The 19,702-nt window shown below is 38.8% G+C and overlaps 1 protein-coding gene across 1 annotated transcript in view; it reads right to left on the reverse strand.

Annotated features, from left to right (window-relative positions):
• Window positions 1-3,182: 3,182 nt before the first annotated feature.
• Window positions 3,183-19,702, reverse strand: part of LOC126278360 (RNA-binding protein 42-like) — a 299,697-nt gene continuing 283,177 nt past the window's right edge. Inside the window, exons 6-7 of the mRNA XM_049978422.1 lie at window positions 18,295-18,429; window positions 3,183-3,324 (exon numbers count right to left, since the gene is read on the reverse strand). Of these exons, the coding sequence (XP_049834379.1) occupies window positions 18,305-18,429 (125 nt within the window). The 3' untranslated portion in view covers window positions 3,183-3,324; window positions 18,295-18,304. The remainder of the gene's footprint in view (window positions 3,325-18,294; window positions 18,430-19,702) is intronic.

The raw sequence follows: 19,702 nt of genomic DNA on the forward strand, positions 1-19,702 counted from the left end.
ACGTCCAGAGAGTGGCTGATCGTGGAGCTCTGTTTCTACATCTCCTGAGGCTGTAACTTTCTTTATCCGTCGCCCAACTGTACTCGTATCAAGTGTAGCATCGCCATACACTGTCACCCAAGTGTTTATAGATGATCATCATGATTTCTTTTTCTGCACACAAGAATTCAGTAACAGCCCACTGCTTGTAACGTGAATTGTATATGAATGCCATTTTGACACTGTACTATGGCTCTGCCATCTGCCAGAACGGTTCAAAACTTCACCAACGCACAGAAAAAACAACAGATGTGAAACACCGACAAGGAAATTTGTCTATGTATATTAATAGCTTTTTAAAAAAATGTGGGGCATTATTCAACAATCTTTGTACTTAGTTAAGGATGCACCTTTGTAACTAGTTCTTGGAGGTGGTTAGAGAAATTGGGTCATGTGAGGATATGACACTGGAAGTCTGCCTGTGAATAGATCTGGAGGATGTCAGCCTGTGAAGACCTTGGTAATACCTTCAGCACACTGGACAAGTTATTTCTCATAACTGCAGACACGCTGTCCTGAGTGGCCTGTCTATATGGAAGCCATTTTTTTATATGGACTAGTAAGTTATATTTTAACTTTCTTTCGAGTGTATACTGTTCCCCAATTTTTTGCTGGCAGCTTATTACAGATGTTCACATCAGAATACAGAACCCAGTCTGAACATTAGATAAGGAGGAAAGTTGCACATGCAAATTATTTTTGTGCCATGTATTGCGGTTGTGTAACCTGTATTTCATCTCGAGTTAACAATTATTACTAACCGCAAACACCATTAAGAAGCAAGAGATGTAAGTGCAAGAATTCAAATACATTTGATGAAGCCTCTGTATGACTTAGTCATTCTGTTTTACACAGTATTCTTACACTCCATTACCATCTGCATATACAACTCAACATAAAGAGAAATACTTGCAAATGTAAAAAATGCCAAACTGAGTTGCTTGATTAATATGTTAAGTTGCTGAATCCTGCAAATGCAGTGACTGCCTTCTTTGCTCGTAGCACGCTAAAAACAGTGCTGTGGTTTGTAGCAATTCTGCTTTATATTCATATTTTTTCCTCAATGTTGCCAAATATGGCGCAATACTGTTGGAGGGTATAAAGATGGACAACTTCAAGTCTTTTACGCAGCAAACAAAGACCTGGCAGGGCAAGCATAATGAAGATCAGTCAGAAGCCCTTCTTTGGTGGAAAACCTGAGAGGAAAATTCAAAAAAGAACATTTTATGTAGTTCAGTGCGCTCTTACACTGTTATATTTATAACAAACTAAAAGTGTGATGTTTTATTTTAGGCAGAAAAGTAACTACTATGTTTTTGTAATATTCTGAACTGCACAAGGATCTAAAATTAGCATAAACAAGTTGATTGAAGGACAGCCAATGATAGTGGTTCCTGGTGGTGCTAAAGAGTGGTGGAAGATATGCAAATGTGTGTCAATGTGAGACAGGAGGCAGTAGATTGCCAGATGTGGTAGCTGGACTGTGTGAGCGACCAGGAGACAGCTGGTGCAGCCACTACAACATGGCTCAGCGAAAGAGGATGTGAACCTGGCCCCACCTGAAACTTCCACTATAGGCAATGCTTCCACTATGATTTTGGAGTGTCCATTCAGAATTAAGGGCTTAATCAGCTCTTACTGTCCAGGTTGCAGGAGTACTGACCTCAAAAGTAAAGATGCCTACCATTCACTGCACCACATAATGGAGATGGTCCCTGTAGATTCAGAGATTAGCTGAAGAACACTTTATTAACTGACACTGCAGAAATGGTTCTTTTACATGTTTGCTGGGAATATATAGTTCAGAAAAGCTATCTCAACCAGTGAATTTTCATCTTCTCAAAACATAGTAAATAACTGACTCTGTCCATTCTATAAACTTTCTCTCAAAACATTACATGGGAAACCATATCAAGAGCAACATTGACCTTCCAACTACCTAGAACTGGGAACACAGTAATTACAAACCATAACTTAACTACCTTACATACATTTCACTAGCTTCATTCTGTCATCGTTGTGGTTTATTGTTGGAACTGTAAATGCTAATTTTTTTCCACAGTATTTCAGTACTAAAATTAGTTTTTATTATTTTTATCTCATTATGCACATATGGACATGGCTCCTTCCATGTAGTTGAAAGTTATCTTTCAGTAGGCCAATGAATTGTGGTCTTATTTGGCACAATGGTAGTGTCACAACAAGAAATTTTTACTTGGCAATGAGTCCACTACAAGAGAGTGGTCGTGGAAGAGCAGGGGACAGCTGCAGAGAGTGAAAATCGGGAAGATTGTGACCCGCCCAACTGCCACTGGCAGAGATTTTTACTGCAGAGTTTACAACTCCCAACAAAGTGGGGACAGTGAGTGTCACCTGGCTACTTTCTGTCTTCATTAACTTTGCTTTGAACATGCATATATTTAAAACCAGGTCTGGTAGCCATAACATTGTTGTGAACAAAAGGAAAAGGTGCTTGGTGCATTATAGGTTGCAATTTAAATATATTGAGTGTTAGTAAACGATACAGGTTTTGTAACATGTGTATGTATTTCTAGACAAATCCTGCAGTGCTACTGCACTAACTGCATTTCTGCGATAAAGAGACAATATGAATTGTATTCGTAAGGTGTGTGTGTGTGTGTGTGGGGGGGGGGGGGGGGGGTTGAGGGACTACTTCTGCTTATAATTTATGTTATATTTGAAATGCAAATCCATCCATTATGTTGCTGCATCTGATGATAAATTAATGACAAAAAAATTATCCACATGTGTCTTCTGAGGCACTTAATTGAAACCCATGTCTACTTATTCAATCTATGCTCCACATAGGAGCTTATATTCTTGAGAACATAAAAAACTAACGATGTTCTGTTGATCTTACTATGAACGACAACTGAGGAATCTGAAAGAGTGTGCATATATGAGCTTTAGACAAAATAAATGGTTGCTATGTGAGACTGACTATCAGTGACACAAATATTAACAAAGTTTAATGCTTTTTTATAGAAAGCCAAGAAGATCCTACACAATTCATCTTTTGTGCACTGTTCCAATTATGGCTAAAATAGAAATATACTATGTGTTTTGAACAATGTATCAGAAATAAATTCCAGGCACAGGGAATGTAAAACAGATAATGCATGTTTTGTATGTACAGTATTTGTTTATTCACATGTATAAATTACATACAAAATTGGTGTTAATAAACACATTTTCTGTGATCGTAACAAATATTTCACAGGTTCTCTCGATTTTCTTCTCATTTTCTCCACTAGGTAGGAACACCTGAAAATCAGAATTGTAGTTTTCAATATAAGTGATAATACACACATCAAAAGAAGTTTTGCATCATCAGTCCGGTTCCCAGAACACCTGAAGATAGTCATTGACTGCGGATATTGTATCACACACAGTACCTTTGACTGTTCTGAGACGTCACTAAACCCACCGAAAGATGTAAACAACCATGCATGAGCAGCATCTATTAGACGGAGGGGGTCAGACAGCCGATCAGTTCCAGTCATTCCATCAGGAAGGACGTACGCGGCTCGTGTTGTCTGTAGTTCAACCGTGTCTAGACAGTCCATACCACGGCTCAATCACATCTTCATTGTTACTTTGTGCCAGGAAGAGCTCGCAACAAGGGAAGTGTCCAGGCATCTCGGAGTGAACCAAAGCGATGTTGTTCAGACATGGGGGAGATACAGAGAGATAGGAACTGTCAATGAAATGCCTCGCTCAGGCCGCCCTAGGGCTACTACTGCAGTATACAACCACTACCTACATATTATGGCTCGAAGAAGGAACCCTGACAGCAACGCCACCATGTTGAATAATGCTTTTCGTGCAGCCACAGGATGACATGTTACGACTCAAACTGTGTGCAATATGCTGCATGATGCGCAGCTTCACTCCTAATGTTCATGGCGAGGTCCATCTTCCCCAACCACGACACCATGTGCAGGCACAGTACAGATGGGCCCAACAACATCCCGAATGGACTGCTCGGATTGGCATCATGTTCTCTTCACATAATGAGTGTTGCATATGCCTTCAACCAGACAATCATAGGAGACGTGTTTGTAGGCCACCCGGCCATGTTGAATGCCTTAGACACACTGTGCAGCAAGGTAGAGGTTCCTTGCTGTTGGGGTGGGGGGGCATTATGTGGGGCCGACATACACTGCTGGTGGTTGTGGAAGTCACCGTAACGGCTGTCCGATACGTGAATACCATCCTCTGACCGATAGTGCAACCATAACGGCAGCGTGTTGGCGAGGCATTCATCTTCGTGGACAATAATTCACGCCCGCATCATGCACATCTTATGAATGACTTCCTGCAGGATAATGACATCGCTTGACTAGAGTGGCCAGCATGTTCTCAACACATGAACCCTATTGAACATGCCTGGGATAGATTGAAAAAGGCTGTTTATGGATGACGTGACCCACCAACCGCTCTGAGGTATCTATGGTACGATAGATTGAAAAAGGCTGTTTATGGATGACGTGACCCACCAACCGCTCTGAGGTATCTATGCTACGAGTAAACCACCATTGAGGAGTGGGACAATCTGGATCAACAGTGCCTTGATGAACTTGTGGATAGTATGCCATGATGAATACAAGCATGCATGAGTGTAAGAGGAGGTGCTACTGAGTAGCAGAGGTACCAACGTGTATAGCAATCTGGACCACCAACTCTGAAGGTCTTGCTTTATGGTGGTACAACATGCAATGTGTGGTTTTCATGAGCAATAAAAAGGGCAGAAATGATTTTTATGTTTATCTCTATTCCAATTTTCTGTACAGTTTCCGGATCTCTTGGAACTGAGGTGATGCAAAACTTTATGATTGGTGTATAATCTTACGATATGGAATTATTATAATCAGAACAACATAATTAAATACAACTAGCCCCCCCCCCCCCATATATATACTGAAATAGAGTGAGGAAAAATGAAACTATATGGCAATGCTCATTATTGCACCAAAGGAAAATTCACATGGAAAAAAATATAAAATTACAAGTACATAATGGCTAGCCAGTGCTTACCTTGAGGTGGAAAAATTCTAAGAATTGCCTTGAGGCACACAAAAGAATTACCCAAGCTGTTGGAACTTTTAGTTCCTTCTTCAGAAGTTTCTCAGTGATTCCTCAGTAAAAGTAATCATTAACATTAACTGATATCTTACTTAATTTGATCATAAGTTTGCAACAATAAACAGCTTCCAGAGCTGCAAGAAGGTTGGAAGGGCAAAATATAGTCAACTTATTTGCTTGGTCATGGATAAGATTTTCGTGAATATAGGGACACCTGGTAAAAGGTACATGAATTTTACATTAACAATTTTTGATCAGAAGATGGCACAATATTTTGTTCCATTGTGGGGAGCTATTTGATGAGTTGTGATAATACTGTTGTGCAGGGACAGACTCAGAATTTTTACAAATCACTGTGGAGAAATGACTAAACAATAATTACTATATGTCAGAAGTTGTGTTTAAATTGGAACACTTTTCAAGCAACGGCTCATTTTTTTGCAAGATGGTCAGTGACATACATTTGATGTCTAACACTGAGAGTTTAAAAGGAATCTCTTGTTTGGCCACAAAATGTCTTTGCTTTTGGCTTTGGACAATTTCCTACATTTATCTCCACCCATACTGCCAACCCAGTTGGTCTCAATAAGAAAGTACCTCCCCCACCCTAACAAGGGAAAACATATCTGTTGGGCTTCCTCATAATATCTATTAACTCATTAGCACAAATGCAGCTGTACTGTCATAGACCAAAATGTTCATTTCACTACAGTAAAAATTAACAATTAGAAAAGTTAACTGCTTGTAATCTCCAACAAATCATCAGACACATTGAACCAACACAATGTAGTGACAGATACTTTTGCCTACTGACTGTACTGGGCAAAGTATATAGACAGTTTTTCAAGCAGTTTCCTCAGATTCACAATATAGTGACACACATAAATAAAGCAGATGGACCTAGACAAATGCAACATCATTACTTTGATTTGGGACTAACAATCTCACTCTAGCAGCAGCTCATGTGGCTTGCAGGAGTGACAGATTCAACAGCACCGAATCAGTAAAGAATTTGTGCAAGGATGATTTTTAGTTTCACGCATGCCTGAAAGAACAGACACTGTTGATCATGCACAGCTGTGCGAAATTATTCAAAACTAATTCACTGCAAGCATGTATTACAAGCCTATGTAGGCACACAACAACAACAACATTGGTCTCGATTCCTCGTTTCATTTTTCCCTATCGCAGGAATTCAAGTAAAATTTTGAGCATTAGGTGATGAATTTAGTGGACTATGATGTAAGAACGTAGACAGTGTGAAATATGGAGGTTTGCGTCGATCCATGGAGTGTGCACAGATAGCCAAAGTGGTTAAGGCGAGCACTCACAATAAGCGGGAAACGCGGGTTTGAGTCCTGGTCCACCACAAATTTTCATGTAACTATTGGATAGTAGATCTAAACCTAGTATAGCTTACGTCAAATATGGGGATTGCTGGGTTTGTAACCAACAATCAGATAAGGCCACATTTTTCACTCTATGTCTGGTGGTGCGGGCTTTGTCAGTAATTATCATGTGTGAATGATGTACCAGGCTTCAGATTAAATAACTAAAAGACAAACTGTATGGAAAATATAATTTTAATGATACAAAATTGGTCACATATTGTAAAGTCTGGAAAATAACAACTGTCCAGTAAAATGAGTTGATTTACTTCAAAATCATGTCCTTCAATAGGCGATTCATTCAAACACATACATTTAGGTAGTGGATTGTCAGGCAATAAACTATTGTTGTTCATTACTTCTTCACACCACTTAACATTTCCAATCTCATTCTACTTCTCACCATAGTGTTTTGCTAGTAATGCTTGCATGTCTTGTATCCTAGACACACTTACTTTTACTCCAATATTAAGTTCTTTAGGGTCAGTGTCATGGTTTTTCCTCTGCTTTCATGACACACAAAGACTGCTCAGTTTGAAAGTTATAGCTTTGTTCACCACTGACATGTACTGACTTTGGTTTCATGGTCAAAACTGACTTTTTGACTTGTGAAATCTTGGATTGGCCCAATCCTTTCCTAAAAGTTTGGTGGTTTCATGTTTACTAATACTGCTTAGTAATACAGCAGCCTTGAATATTATGTGCTTTGATCTGGAAGCTCTGGAAATGGTATTTTTTTTGTGTATCATATGACATTACAGCTACCTTTCTTTATGACACGAAAAATCCTGATGCCAGAGTTTTGTGTAGCAATAATTCTGTTTTCAGTTTGTTGCAGATAGATGCAGAATACACTGGTCATCAATATGTCTCTAAAAATGTCATGAACTTGTGAGGTCACATGGTAGAACTAAGCCTTGTGATTGGTGCCTAGTGGAGGTGACTGTTTTTGTCAGCAACATATTTTATGCTTTTTTATGCTTGGCTGATTTTGTAACCAAGACAAATGTTTAAAAACGGTCTTAAAATGCTTCTGCCCACTTTTATCATTATAGACTACCAGTATTGGATTCCCTACACTATTCACTCTTGAAATCTGTTATTATCTCAAATTGTAAAAAAGTTGAGTTGGCCATCTATGGAACTAGGCTACAGAAATAATTGAAAAACACAAATATTTGAGATTTTTCAAATATGTATTTGGGATGGTGTCTACTCTACTGGATGGGTAGTAGCAGCAGCATCAGTAGCCCACATCTGTGAGTGCTCAGATGTGGCTTAGAATAGTGTACTGTATTTTGTACAGCTATGGCTAGTTAACTGTGTGTATTCTTTCAGACATACAAGTATTACAAGTCTAAGCAGGTACATGCTGATAACAACATTGGTTTCAATTTCAAATTCTCTCATTCATCCTACTGCAGAAGTCCAAGTAATGTTGTATAAGGTGATACATTTAATGGACACCGATATAAGGATGGAGGTTTGAGTCAGTCAGGGGAGTGTGCTTGGGCAGCTGAACTGTTTAGGGCAACCACTCACAAAAAGTGAGAAATCTGGGTTTGAGTCCCAGTCTGGCACAACTTTTCATAAGTCACTGTTAGGTAGTAGGTCTCTACCTAATACAGCTGACAAGAAGAAATTCAGTCAGCAAATTAATCTTGATGAGTTTTAGATTAAAGGGGCAGGCAAATATATTACACCTTCTCAAACATATAAATGAAGTGGATGAGTTTTTGAGAAAGATATGCAAAAAAAATTGTCATATTCCTTCATTCAGTGTGAATCAATCAATCTACACTGAAGAACTCACACTGTAAGATGAAGCAATAAACAGCACATTAACTTTGCTTACATTTGCACTTATTGTACTATACGTATCATAAGCCAAAACAATGCTATATACAAAGACGTTTTATTAAGATGTTATTTTCTGATGTTATTATTTCGGCTACATGGCCAATGTCAAGCTACCTGCAAACATATGGAGTTGTTAGTGCATCTATCAATGTCTGTTGCTAACTATTAACAATTTCATATAAATGTGCTGTAGTACTTACTTCCACAACACTTTGTTAACGCTGCCACAGTCTAATATGCTGTATAGCTACTTCTTGTAGGTGTAGTGAAGACATAATTGTTGTTCTCTAGATATGCAACATTTCAGTAGTGGAATTTGTTAATGATGTGTTATAGAAGTAAATACTACATCAGATATAAGTAAAATAGTTATTAGTTACAGACAGACATTGATAGATGCAGTACCAATTATTATGTTTACAGATGGCTTGACAATGACTATGGAGCCAAAAGAGTCTTATAGCATCAGACAATAACATCTTAACAAAAAACTTTGAATATAGCAGCATTTTTGGCTTACTATACACATAACGTGTTTAAAAGACACCTGTAATATATTAACTGTGTTGAAGGGTACAGTGGTGGATTAGCAGATGACATTCACTACCCCAACCAGTTGTTTGTACAAAGTCTTTGAGTAGCGTATTGTTACTTGTGGAAATTCACATGCAAGTTAGTATTTAATGTGAATTGTCTCCAGAATGTCTTCTTAACATTAGTATTATGTACAAACACAAGTATCATGTACACAAAGAAAAATTTTCTGTCTTGGTCACACTTTACTATTCCTTGTTTTGATTACTCATTTCAGCTAATTGCCATCATCACATATGTCATGAGGGGAAAAATAAAACATGGTATATACAATTATTTACCCACATTACAAAAACATTATTTCAATAAATCGTAAAAACGAGAAATAATGGCAAAAAAATAGGCCACAGATACAGTAATAAACATGAGTAATACATACCGAATACTTCAAATCATCAATACAATGTAAATCATCAAACAGTATATTCTCTTACAGGGGCAGGTGCATACCGGCAGCAACACAATCACCAGTAAGGAGTCAAATTATTCAACAGCCACCAGGTGGTGCTCAAGGCACATTGCCAACGCACTCTATCAAACATGCATAAAATTAAAAATCTAATACATTAACTAATGATTAACATGACAAACCAATATGGATTAATACATGTGCATCGTGAGATTTTAACGAAATTTATGTAACATAATATTTGTAGAACATATGAGCAAAATATTGCAGCACCAAATGCAATAGTCAACAGCAGAATATAATACAAAGCAATGACTCAATCATAGGAGAGTTCCTCCAAGGTAATCAGTCCACAATCCCAATAGAGCCAGTACAAATTGCATGGAGGTAATGCGGCTGGCTTGACAAGTAACTGAAATGTCATAACAGATCATAAAACATGTCACAAAACCAATTTTTACTAAAATATGTCTACTCTTTTAGCACTCATTGTGACTGCCTTTTTCTATGAGAATATATCTCGAGTTCTTCCAAAGTAATTGAGTACATGGCCTGTGGGTGCTTTGTGTGTGATTTGAAGGCTTTCTGTATAGGGTCTGGATCACAGTTCTTGGAATGGTTCCCCAAATCAATCTTGTCAGATCGTACATATGCTCCCTATACCTTGTTGCAAAATTCCATCCGTTTGTCCTCTATTAAATTTTTCTCAGTCCCTACATTTGAGCTTATACATTCCATACCTCAAAATTTGTTTTCATTATTTTCTACAGAATGACATGATATCTAAATTTATATTAGTATGAAACCCAACTTTTTAGACGATTTTTTAATGATTTCATGACGTGCTTACAAAGTGGCCATTATACAGGGTGTCCCAAAAGGAATGACCCAATTCTAAATAGAATTATTTATTAAGGAAGAAGGGCTTACCACCAACAAATTGCATACTAAATTACTCAGAAAAGACAGAAGTTTATAAAAATCCATCATAAATGTTCAATATGTCCTCCATTGGCTGCACGGGCGACATCTAGCTGATAGCCGAATTCATCCAGAACTGAGCGTAAGGCGTCTGCTGTCACTGAAGCTACAGCAGCTGATATTCTAGTTTTTAGTTCATCAATGTCAGGAGGTAAGGGAGGAATGCAACACATTGTTTACCATATCTCCACAGGAAGAAATCACATGGTGTTAAGTCAGGGGACCTAGGAGGCTGAGAGTATAAAGCCTGGTCTCGCTGTCCTGCATGCCCTATCCAACATTGAGGTACGTTGGCATTGAGGAAACTGCGCACACTGTTGTGCCAGTGCAGTGGTGCTCCATCTTGCTGATAGATGAAACTGTCAGAGTCAAGTTGTGGGAATAACCAGTTCCATAGCACAGCAAGGTATGATTGTCCTGTTACGGTTTCTTCCTCAAAAAAGTATGGTCCATAAACCTTGCTTTGTGAAACCACAAAAAAAATTCACTTTTGGTGAATCGATTTGGTGTTCAATTGTTTCATGAGGATTTTTGAGCCCCATGTACTCACATTATGACAGTGAACCTTACCACTAATATGGAAAGTTGCCTCATGGCTCAATATCAACTGTGACAGAGAAGTGTCATCTTCCATGTCCTCCAGAATAGCACTGCTAAAGTCCACTCACTTCACTTTGTCAGTATTTTGAAAGGCTTGTAACAGTTGTAATCGGTATGGTTTGAGGGCTAAACAACACCCTGACACACACCACACTGTCACGCGTGGTAATGCAAGTTCTCGGATAGCACAACGTGTAGACTTGTGGGGGCTCCGCTCACATACTCATTGGATTTGTTCCACTGTTTGTTCAGAAACACGTGGCTGGACAGGACTTTTGCCTTTACAGAGGCACCCTGTTTCTTCAAACTGTTTATACCACAGTCGAATGTTCTTTGGTGATGGTGGTTTTGCACGAAATCGAATATGAAATGCCCACTGAACTGCAATCACTGATTGAGCACAACTAATTTCAATAACACAATGCACCTTCTGTTGCACGGAAGCCATATTGTGCAAGACTGGCTGCTTGCTCCAGGTCAGTGCTTGCAGTGATATCTAGTGGATTTTTTCTGAAACTCTAGACCATGCTGATTACATTTAGCACTGTTTCAGTTACCTAGTGACATTTGTCTCAATATTATTACAAGTTAAAATTGGGTCATTCTTTTTAGGACACCCAGTACATCATATAGATAAACTTAGTTTTGGTTGCTGTTTCTTTATCATGTCTCCTCTTCCTAACTTTAATCTTTCTGTACAGCCCCAATACACTAAAACCATTAGCCATCACTTCCTGTGTAATTACATCTAATTCACTTTCAACAGCAACATTATTAAGAGGTTATTTGAGGAAAGTCTTTCATCACTGACCTAAAATAAGCCGATTTGTGGGAATCTGTATGACCCAGGCTGCATCAGTAATCACATCTGAAGTGGTTGGTTTTCAGAAAGTGTCAACAGAGTGTGTCCCATTATCTTCCTCTAACAAAAGATCTAAAAAGCTTTCTTCTTTTTAAATCTCTACTGCAAATTTAATTTTTGGTTACATCAACTTAAATTTCTAGGCAGTGTCATTAATGTCCCAATGCGTCCCCTGTACAAAATTATGACGACACTTGACCTATCTATGATGAAAAATCATTCTCTGAAAATATCAGGTTGTACTCACATTAGCCCCTTCGATATTTAATTGATGAAAAATCATAGGACCCTATGAACACTTTCCAAAAACCAACCACTTTAGACATCATTATTAGTGCAGACTCATTTCACCCAAATTCCTACAAATGGGCATTTTAGATCAATGATCAATACACTCTTTGAATTAACTCCTGATAGTGTTAAAAGATGTAGTGTGTAGGGGGTGTACAGAAAGATGAAAGATAAAAGGAAAAACTCTGAAAAGCAAAAAAAGACCAAAACTAAGTTTGTCTCTCATCTCAAAGTTGGATTTTTTACCAATAGAAATTTAGATAAAGGGGTGCATCATTCCATACAAAATGTATAAGCTCAAATGCAGGGATTGCAATAAATTTTATATAGGCCAAACTTGCAGGAATTTTGCAACAGTGTATAGGGATCATATGTACAAGCCCAACAAAAGTGCTTTAGGGAACCATTTAAATTCCAACAAGCGTAATCTAGACCTTATTACAGAAATTCTTAAAATCCTATACAAAGCACACAAATGCCATGTACTCCATAGAAATAAATACATATATGTATATGTGGGCACTTCAAAAAGTAGTAGCAAACTATCAGTATTAAATAGAAGTAAAAAATCATGCATTTGAAACTCACAGGAAGTGAAATGCATGCTTTGAAAAATCTCTGGCATACATGAAATATTGCACTACAGGCTGAATAAGAAAGACAGTTGAAACAAAATGTCTGTGTGCACCATAGAAGAAAAGTGAGTAGAAATATTAGTTTTGTGGTCAGAGGGCGTAAAATCTCAACAAATCCATAGAAGGATGTTGGAAAGGTATGGAAATAGATGCATTAGTGAGAGAAGAGAGTACACGTCAGTGGATGTCTTTAAAAGTGGATGTATGCCAGTCACAGAACAGCAACATTCTGGTCATCACTTTTGACCGTTCCTGACAAGAATGCGGGAAACTCTGATGCTATGATTCCTGAGAACCGGTGCATTTCTGTAGAAGCTTTAGTCAGAAAACAGTATCACTGTCGATCTGCTCAGACCACTATTAATGAGGTTCTCAAGTACCACTTATCGTGTGCACGATGGGAGCCCACGATGCTCACAAAGTGACAGGTGTTCAGGATGCTACATCATCTCTGATGCAAACTGAAGGACAAGGTTTTCTGACACGTACTGTCACAGGAGACAAAACCTGGGTGCATAATTATGAACCTGAAAGCAAAAGACAGAATTCAGAATGGCAACACCCATCTTCTCCAGCCAAGAAGGACTTCAGATCTCAGCCGTCTGCCAGAAAGTTCCTTTACATCCTTTTCTGGGTTATGAATGGGCTGATTTTGAAGCACTATCAGCAAAGGGTGAAACAGTGAACAGACCCAGTACAGTGCCATGTTGGGGACTGAGCTAAAGCCAGAAATATAGAGCTGTCGCACAGGACTTCTGTCTAGAGGCATTCTTATCCGCCATGACAATGTACGCCTCCACACCACAGCTACAACTCTTGCTGTGATTCGGAGACTGAGAATTCAGGTCATACCACATCCTCCGTACAGTCCTGAACTTGCTGCTTTGGATTACCATGTGTTTGGACCCCTGAAGAATGCTCTCAGAGGACGATTATTTGAAAGTGATGATGAAATTAAAGCAGCGGTGCACTCTTGGTTGTGGGCACAGCCGGAAATCTTTCATTCAAGCGGAATAGAAAAGTTCGTTCATTAGTACGAGAAGTGTATCAAAAAAGAGGGGAGTTATGTTGAAAAATGAAATCTTGTTTGTATCTGCAAGGGAAGAATATGCTTCACAAAAAATAGTTTGCTGTTACTTTTTGAATCACCCTCATTCATAGATGTGATATAGTTTTTATAAATTATCAATCTGTGTTTACAATAATTGCATACAATATTTACAGTTCTGGACATACCATGGCATTATGTTTTTATGAAGAAGATACTGGCATCTGCTAAACCAATTCTAAACTTCTGAAGATGACAGATTTATTTGTAAAAATTGGTAAGGAGTAATAAAATATAATTGCAACTAATGACTGAATTTTATGGTGAAAAGTATATACTACAGTTGCGGAAATTACAGCCCTGAATAAAATAATAGCTTGAGATATATTCTAACAGTAAACGGCAGTCACAACGAATGATAAATGAACAGACACGTATTAGTAAATATTAGTTTTGTTACATCTTTTATGACCTGTTACGACGTCTGAGTGCCTTGACACCAGCCCTCCCTCACCTCCACCTCATTTCCATTGGCTCACATGGTGTGTACACTGGCTGCCATGGAGTCATTTTCCTATGATTTTTATTATATCCTATCGCTGACTGTTTTCTGCTGTTGTTGGGCGTCATTCTAATCATTCCTTAACATACTAGATTTTTAATTACATTTTATTCATGATCAATAAAATGTGCTGTCAGTATGCCTCGAGTGCCATATAGTAGCTGTTGAATAATTTACCTCCTTACTGGGACTGTAAGAGTATGTACTCTTTGACAATTTACACTGTATTGATGTTAGAAAGTATTTGGTGTGTATTACACATGTACATTAATATATTTCTGTCCTGTTTTTTGTCAGCACTTGTCATTTTTATGGTTTACTGAAAAATGTGGATCCAAGAGTGCGTTATCTCTTCTTATGAAAAATATTTTTGTGACATCTGATTTCTTCCAACATCACCTCTATCCCTCCATGTCTCTGAATGTTCCAATGACACAGAGAGAATAAGTTATCCAGAATCGGCTCAAAATTTGGATATGACAAATTATATGTGTTAGACCGTGTCCTACGTGAGCAACAGAAGTGACTGACACCGAGCGACTTCTGGATATGCGACACTCCAGCGACAAGCTACAGAATCAGGCGAAAATCTCAGGTGTCCTGCGTGCAAGTGACCATGTCGCGCTACAAGATGGCTGCTTAGAGACAATCAGCTGTGTCTATAAAATGTAGCCCCTAAACTGTATAATACTGTAGTTGGAGAGTAAGACTACAAAATTAGGTTTACTTAAGAAAATAAGGTGAAAAGGAATGCTGTGCATGAAATTTACAAACGGAGGAATCTCCATGGAGAATTTCATAAATATCATCAACTATGAAGATCATCAGACAAATTCCTCGAATATACGTGAATGAGCAGAAGAGCATTCGACTATCTCATTAGTAAATTAAATACAATTTTTTTTTTTTTTTTTTTTTTTTTTTTTTTTACATGATCATGAACTTTTAAGCACCAATAAATGCAGAAGAATGACTGACTAGATGACTAACTACCCTAAAAACACACATAAACACACAGCTTTATCTCCAGAAACAATATGTAACTGTTGTGTGGTGGTAGAGTTACAATTCGTGATTATGTGCTTCGTAAAGGTCCTGGGTTCGATTCTGGGTTCCTCTTATATATTAACTGACTCAGTTACAAATCTGTATACTAAGTTTTATGCATACTGCTTACACTGCATCACTAAGCATATATTTCAGGTCTTGCCAAAGAACTTGATCTTTAAGTGTATATGCACCTATCCCAGTACAATACGCACATTAAATCCCTAATAAATTACAATGAAACATGAAATTTTACATATATCTGATGTTGTGAACATAATTCATCAGCAGTCAGTGTTAAGGCCAAGCATTTCAAGTAATCTAAATAGCCTGTAAAAGTAAATGATACAAAAATTTTGAGTAATGATTTATATAAATGTATGAAATAAAAAATTGGGAAACGTTCGGTGCACCTCCTTTTCTGTTCATGATTTCGAGCATCATTCAAAGGCATGTAGAATGTTTCTCTGATCTATTTGTTTCACTTACATAAATCATTTCATAAAATTTTTGACCGATTTCTTTCATTTTTTTATTTTCAAGTTTTACTCAGAAAACATGATCTCACTGACTCCTCATTTGCCTTCCTAACGTACTTGATTCGAAGGAAACCTTTTCGACATGTAAATATCGCACCAATGTATCTTTTTATGTGCAAAATAGCTAGGCCTTGAACAAATGAAATTTTTGAAACTTCATTTACATAGCTTGGCGCAGCTTTTCGTGAAATATTTCAATTTTTCCTCAACTTATTAAGTCTTCGTTGTTACCCTGATTACTATCAAGCACTTAAATATTTTCATGCAAAACTAACCTCACGCTGGTCACTTTGATACCCCGTTTACCTGTTTCTCTCTCTTTGTTTGGCTATGAAAATTCGGACAAAACCTCATGGTGTAATTTATAGGGAGTCTTGTTTCCGCTCTGCTCACGCGTTTACAAAAACGTTTCGAGTGTTCATCATACGATAAAATAGTCCTTTTTGCGTGCTGCAATTTCCAAAAATCGCCGTTTCGATAGCTTGAACCGTTTATGAGATCCGACGATTTTTACGACCACTTGATTCCCGAAGCGCAGGAAAGGTTCGGCCGCGCAGCGAGCGATCCGTCCGCAGGTATAACCAATATCTCAACAATGAAAAGAGATATCGTTCTGGTCTCAACTTTAAATGCAATTTAGATATAGTAATTACATTTCATACGCAATAATGTATGGCCTACAATGAACTATACGGAGAGCGTAAGCAATGTGATTTTACCTCTGCAAATTCTTAAAAATTTCGTGCAGCTATGTACCGAATTTCGTGCAGCACGGTAACTACGACGAATAATGAAAAAAGTTCAGACCTTTATCGTTTAAAGATATCAAGCTATAAGATGCGGAAGAATCAAATTTTTTCACCGAATAATTTTCGTAAAATCGGATGATAAATATTTCATAGCTGCCATCGCGGCCACTCCACTGCTTTTCCGAGAAGACACGTGGCTGTCGCGCTCTGTCGCGCGTGCTTCAGCGACAAGATTCAAACCAGTTTGAATTCAAACTAGTGATGGGGAGCTCGTGAATGAGTCATTCAAATGAACGCTTCACGTTGAGGGGCGAGGGGAAAGCAGCGTCAGCTGCTTCCTGCAGTGCTGACAACATTACCCATGACTAATTGTGCAGTTACACTCCGCGTCTACGGGTAGCCTACCGTTGGCAGCGCTTGCAGACAAATGAATATTACAGATACAAACGAAGAGGCTGCCTGTGTGAGCACGCACACTCAACATGAAAATTAAAGGTTTGTTAATAACATTGAAAGAGGGATTTTACCTGAAATCGTACCAATGACTAACCTGAAATCGTACCAATGACTACGGGTGACAGTTTACGTTTTGAAGGAGGGTTATTTGTCTCAACAAAAATAAAATATACAGGAAAACTTCTGAATAATTTCTTAACGTAGGTATATAGACTTTGTGACAGTGGTAAACATAATCATTCTATTTTGGATTAAATTTTAAAAGGAACATAAAATTGGACTGTATTTCGTTGGAAGCCGTAGTTTTCAGTCCATGAACACAACAAATAATGTTTCATTTGGCAGACAGACTTTTTTGGGCGCTTTATGAGAAAATGTCGAGCAAGATTAAATGTAATACCTTCTTTATATGTGACAGGCTTCTCTGTTTATCTTTCCTTTGTCCCCTTCGACCATGCTATATTTAAATCAGACGCTGTAAAACGTTGCGTGCACGTTACTGCATAGTTCGGCCATCTGTTGGTAAAATTATGAAGTATTACGAAGCTTTATTGTACGAGCGAGGCGAAGCGAGCGTAGCCGCGGCTGAGCGGCGAACTGGACAACTTCGCCAGGCTTCCGTACTTCATGAATGAACTACTTTATTTGAACGCTTCACGGCAAAGAGTGAAATGAATGAAGTAGTTCACGGGAATGAACGAGTTCGACCCATCTGTAATTCAAACGTCGCCAGTTGCAACGGAAGACAGGCAGCGACACAGATGCTGCTCACGGAGGACACTTCCGTAACCATACCTGCTGTTGTGTTTTGTCGCCTGAAGCTGTCGCGCGCTATCGGTTGCTTAGGACGCGGCCTAAGTGTATCCATATTTTTAATTTTTGGCTCATGACAGATGCGATGACGGAAGTTAGTCAAAACGTGTATTCAAAATAAGAAATAACAAATTGTGACCAAGACAGAAAAATTGTGTGTGTTTGTGCATTTTTATGGTCTCTGACCTACACAAAAATGACGTGAATGCTTTTTGGTTAGGTGTATTGTTACTTTATAGACACACATTGTACTCTTCATCATTATACTCAGGGTTGCCTATTGAGGATCGGGACGAATAGAGAATGAAGTCTGACCTTTCACGTGTCACCTGCCAGTCAGCAATCCGATGAGAGTGGCCTTCTCACGCTCCTTCTTCCGCACGGTCTCGATATTCCGTGCTCGCCATGTGCTCTTACGCAGCTTAATTGGCCGGCTGCCCACGTACCGTCCTGTGAAACATAAAATGTTTTCTTTAGATAACTGCAATCCAACTTCAGTAGTTTCTGAATGACAAGAAATTCATAATTAATTTTTTAATGCTCATAGTGTTAATTACATTTAAAATGCAATCTGCTTTTCTTTCTTTCCATTCCATGGTATCTGACTAAGATTTTTCATATTCAACTTCTGCTCTCAGAAAAGAGGAATGCACCATGAAGGAGTTATCTGAATCGGATGGAAATCGGCATATGTGACATACATGCACAGACAGACAAATGACTACAATTTCAATGGATGATTTATTCAAGAGAAAGAGCATCATACAGTGAGCAAGTCTATAATGCGTTGTTCAGCCTCGGACCCTTATGAAAGCACTTATTCGGCGCTGATTGATAGAGCTGTTGGATGTCGTCCTGAGGGACATCATGCGAACTTGTGTCAAATTGGTGAGTCAGATCATTAAAATCTTGAGATGGTTGGGGAACCCAGCGCATAAAGCCCCAAATATTAGTTCAGGGGGGGGGGGGGTCCGATAAACTTACTTGATACGGTAAGGTTTGGCAAGCATGAAGACAAGCGGTAGAAACTCTCGCCATATGTGGGTGAGCATTATCTTGCCAAAATGTAAGCTTAGGATGGATTGCCATGAAGGACAACAAAATGGGGCGTAGAATATCACCGACATACCACTGTGATGTAAGGGTGCCGTGGATGACATACCAACAGCGATTTCATCAAGCACCTGTGGTGCAACCGGCCGTCAGCCTCTTCCCAGAACAACGCCCAGTTCTCCAGTCGGTTCTTGTCGCTTCGCACAGCACGTGGAGAATGAGGCCCCTTCCGTAATCCTTTTGGCCGGCGGTACTGTCGGAGTGCAGCTGCAGCATTACTTTTGTTTGACAATAAGAACATCACCAATAACGCCCTGTTCATTTTGTCCAAGCTCATGTTGATATGTCAACAAGTGCACTGCGACTGGTCAGATGGGTGAGACTATGAATCACGATGACTGATGACGGATCCTGGTGGCCATAGTTTGTACTGGACGGCGGCGCTGTGATTCACGGAAATCATGCACCCCACACTTTGGGCATTGATGCTACCAATATTGGTACTCGTACAGTAATTAGTTTCCGTGTTATAAGACGTTAAAATGTGTGAAATCTTATGGGACTTAACTGCTAAGGTCATCAGTCCCTAAGCTTAGACACTACTTAACATAAATTATCCGAAGGACAAACACACACACCCATGCCCGAGGGAGGACTCGAACCTCTGCCG

The sequence above is a fragment of the Schistocerca gregaria genome, chromosome 6 (genome assembly GCF_023897955.1).
Source record: "Schistocerca gregaria isolate iqSchGreg1 chromosome 6, iqSchGreg1.2, whole genome shotgun sequence".
NCBI classification, from domain to species: Eukaryota; Metazoa; Arthropoda; class Insecta; order Orthoptera; family Acrididae; genus Schistocerca; species Schistocerca gregaria.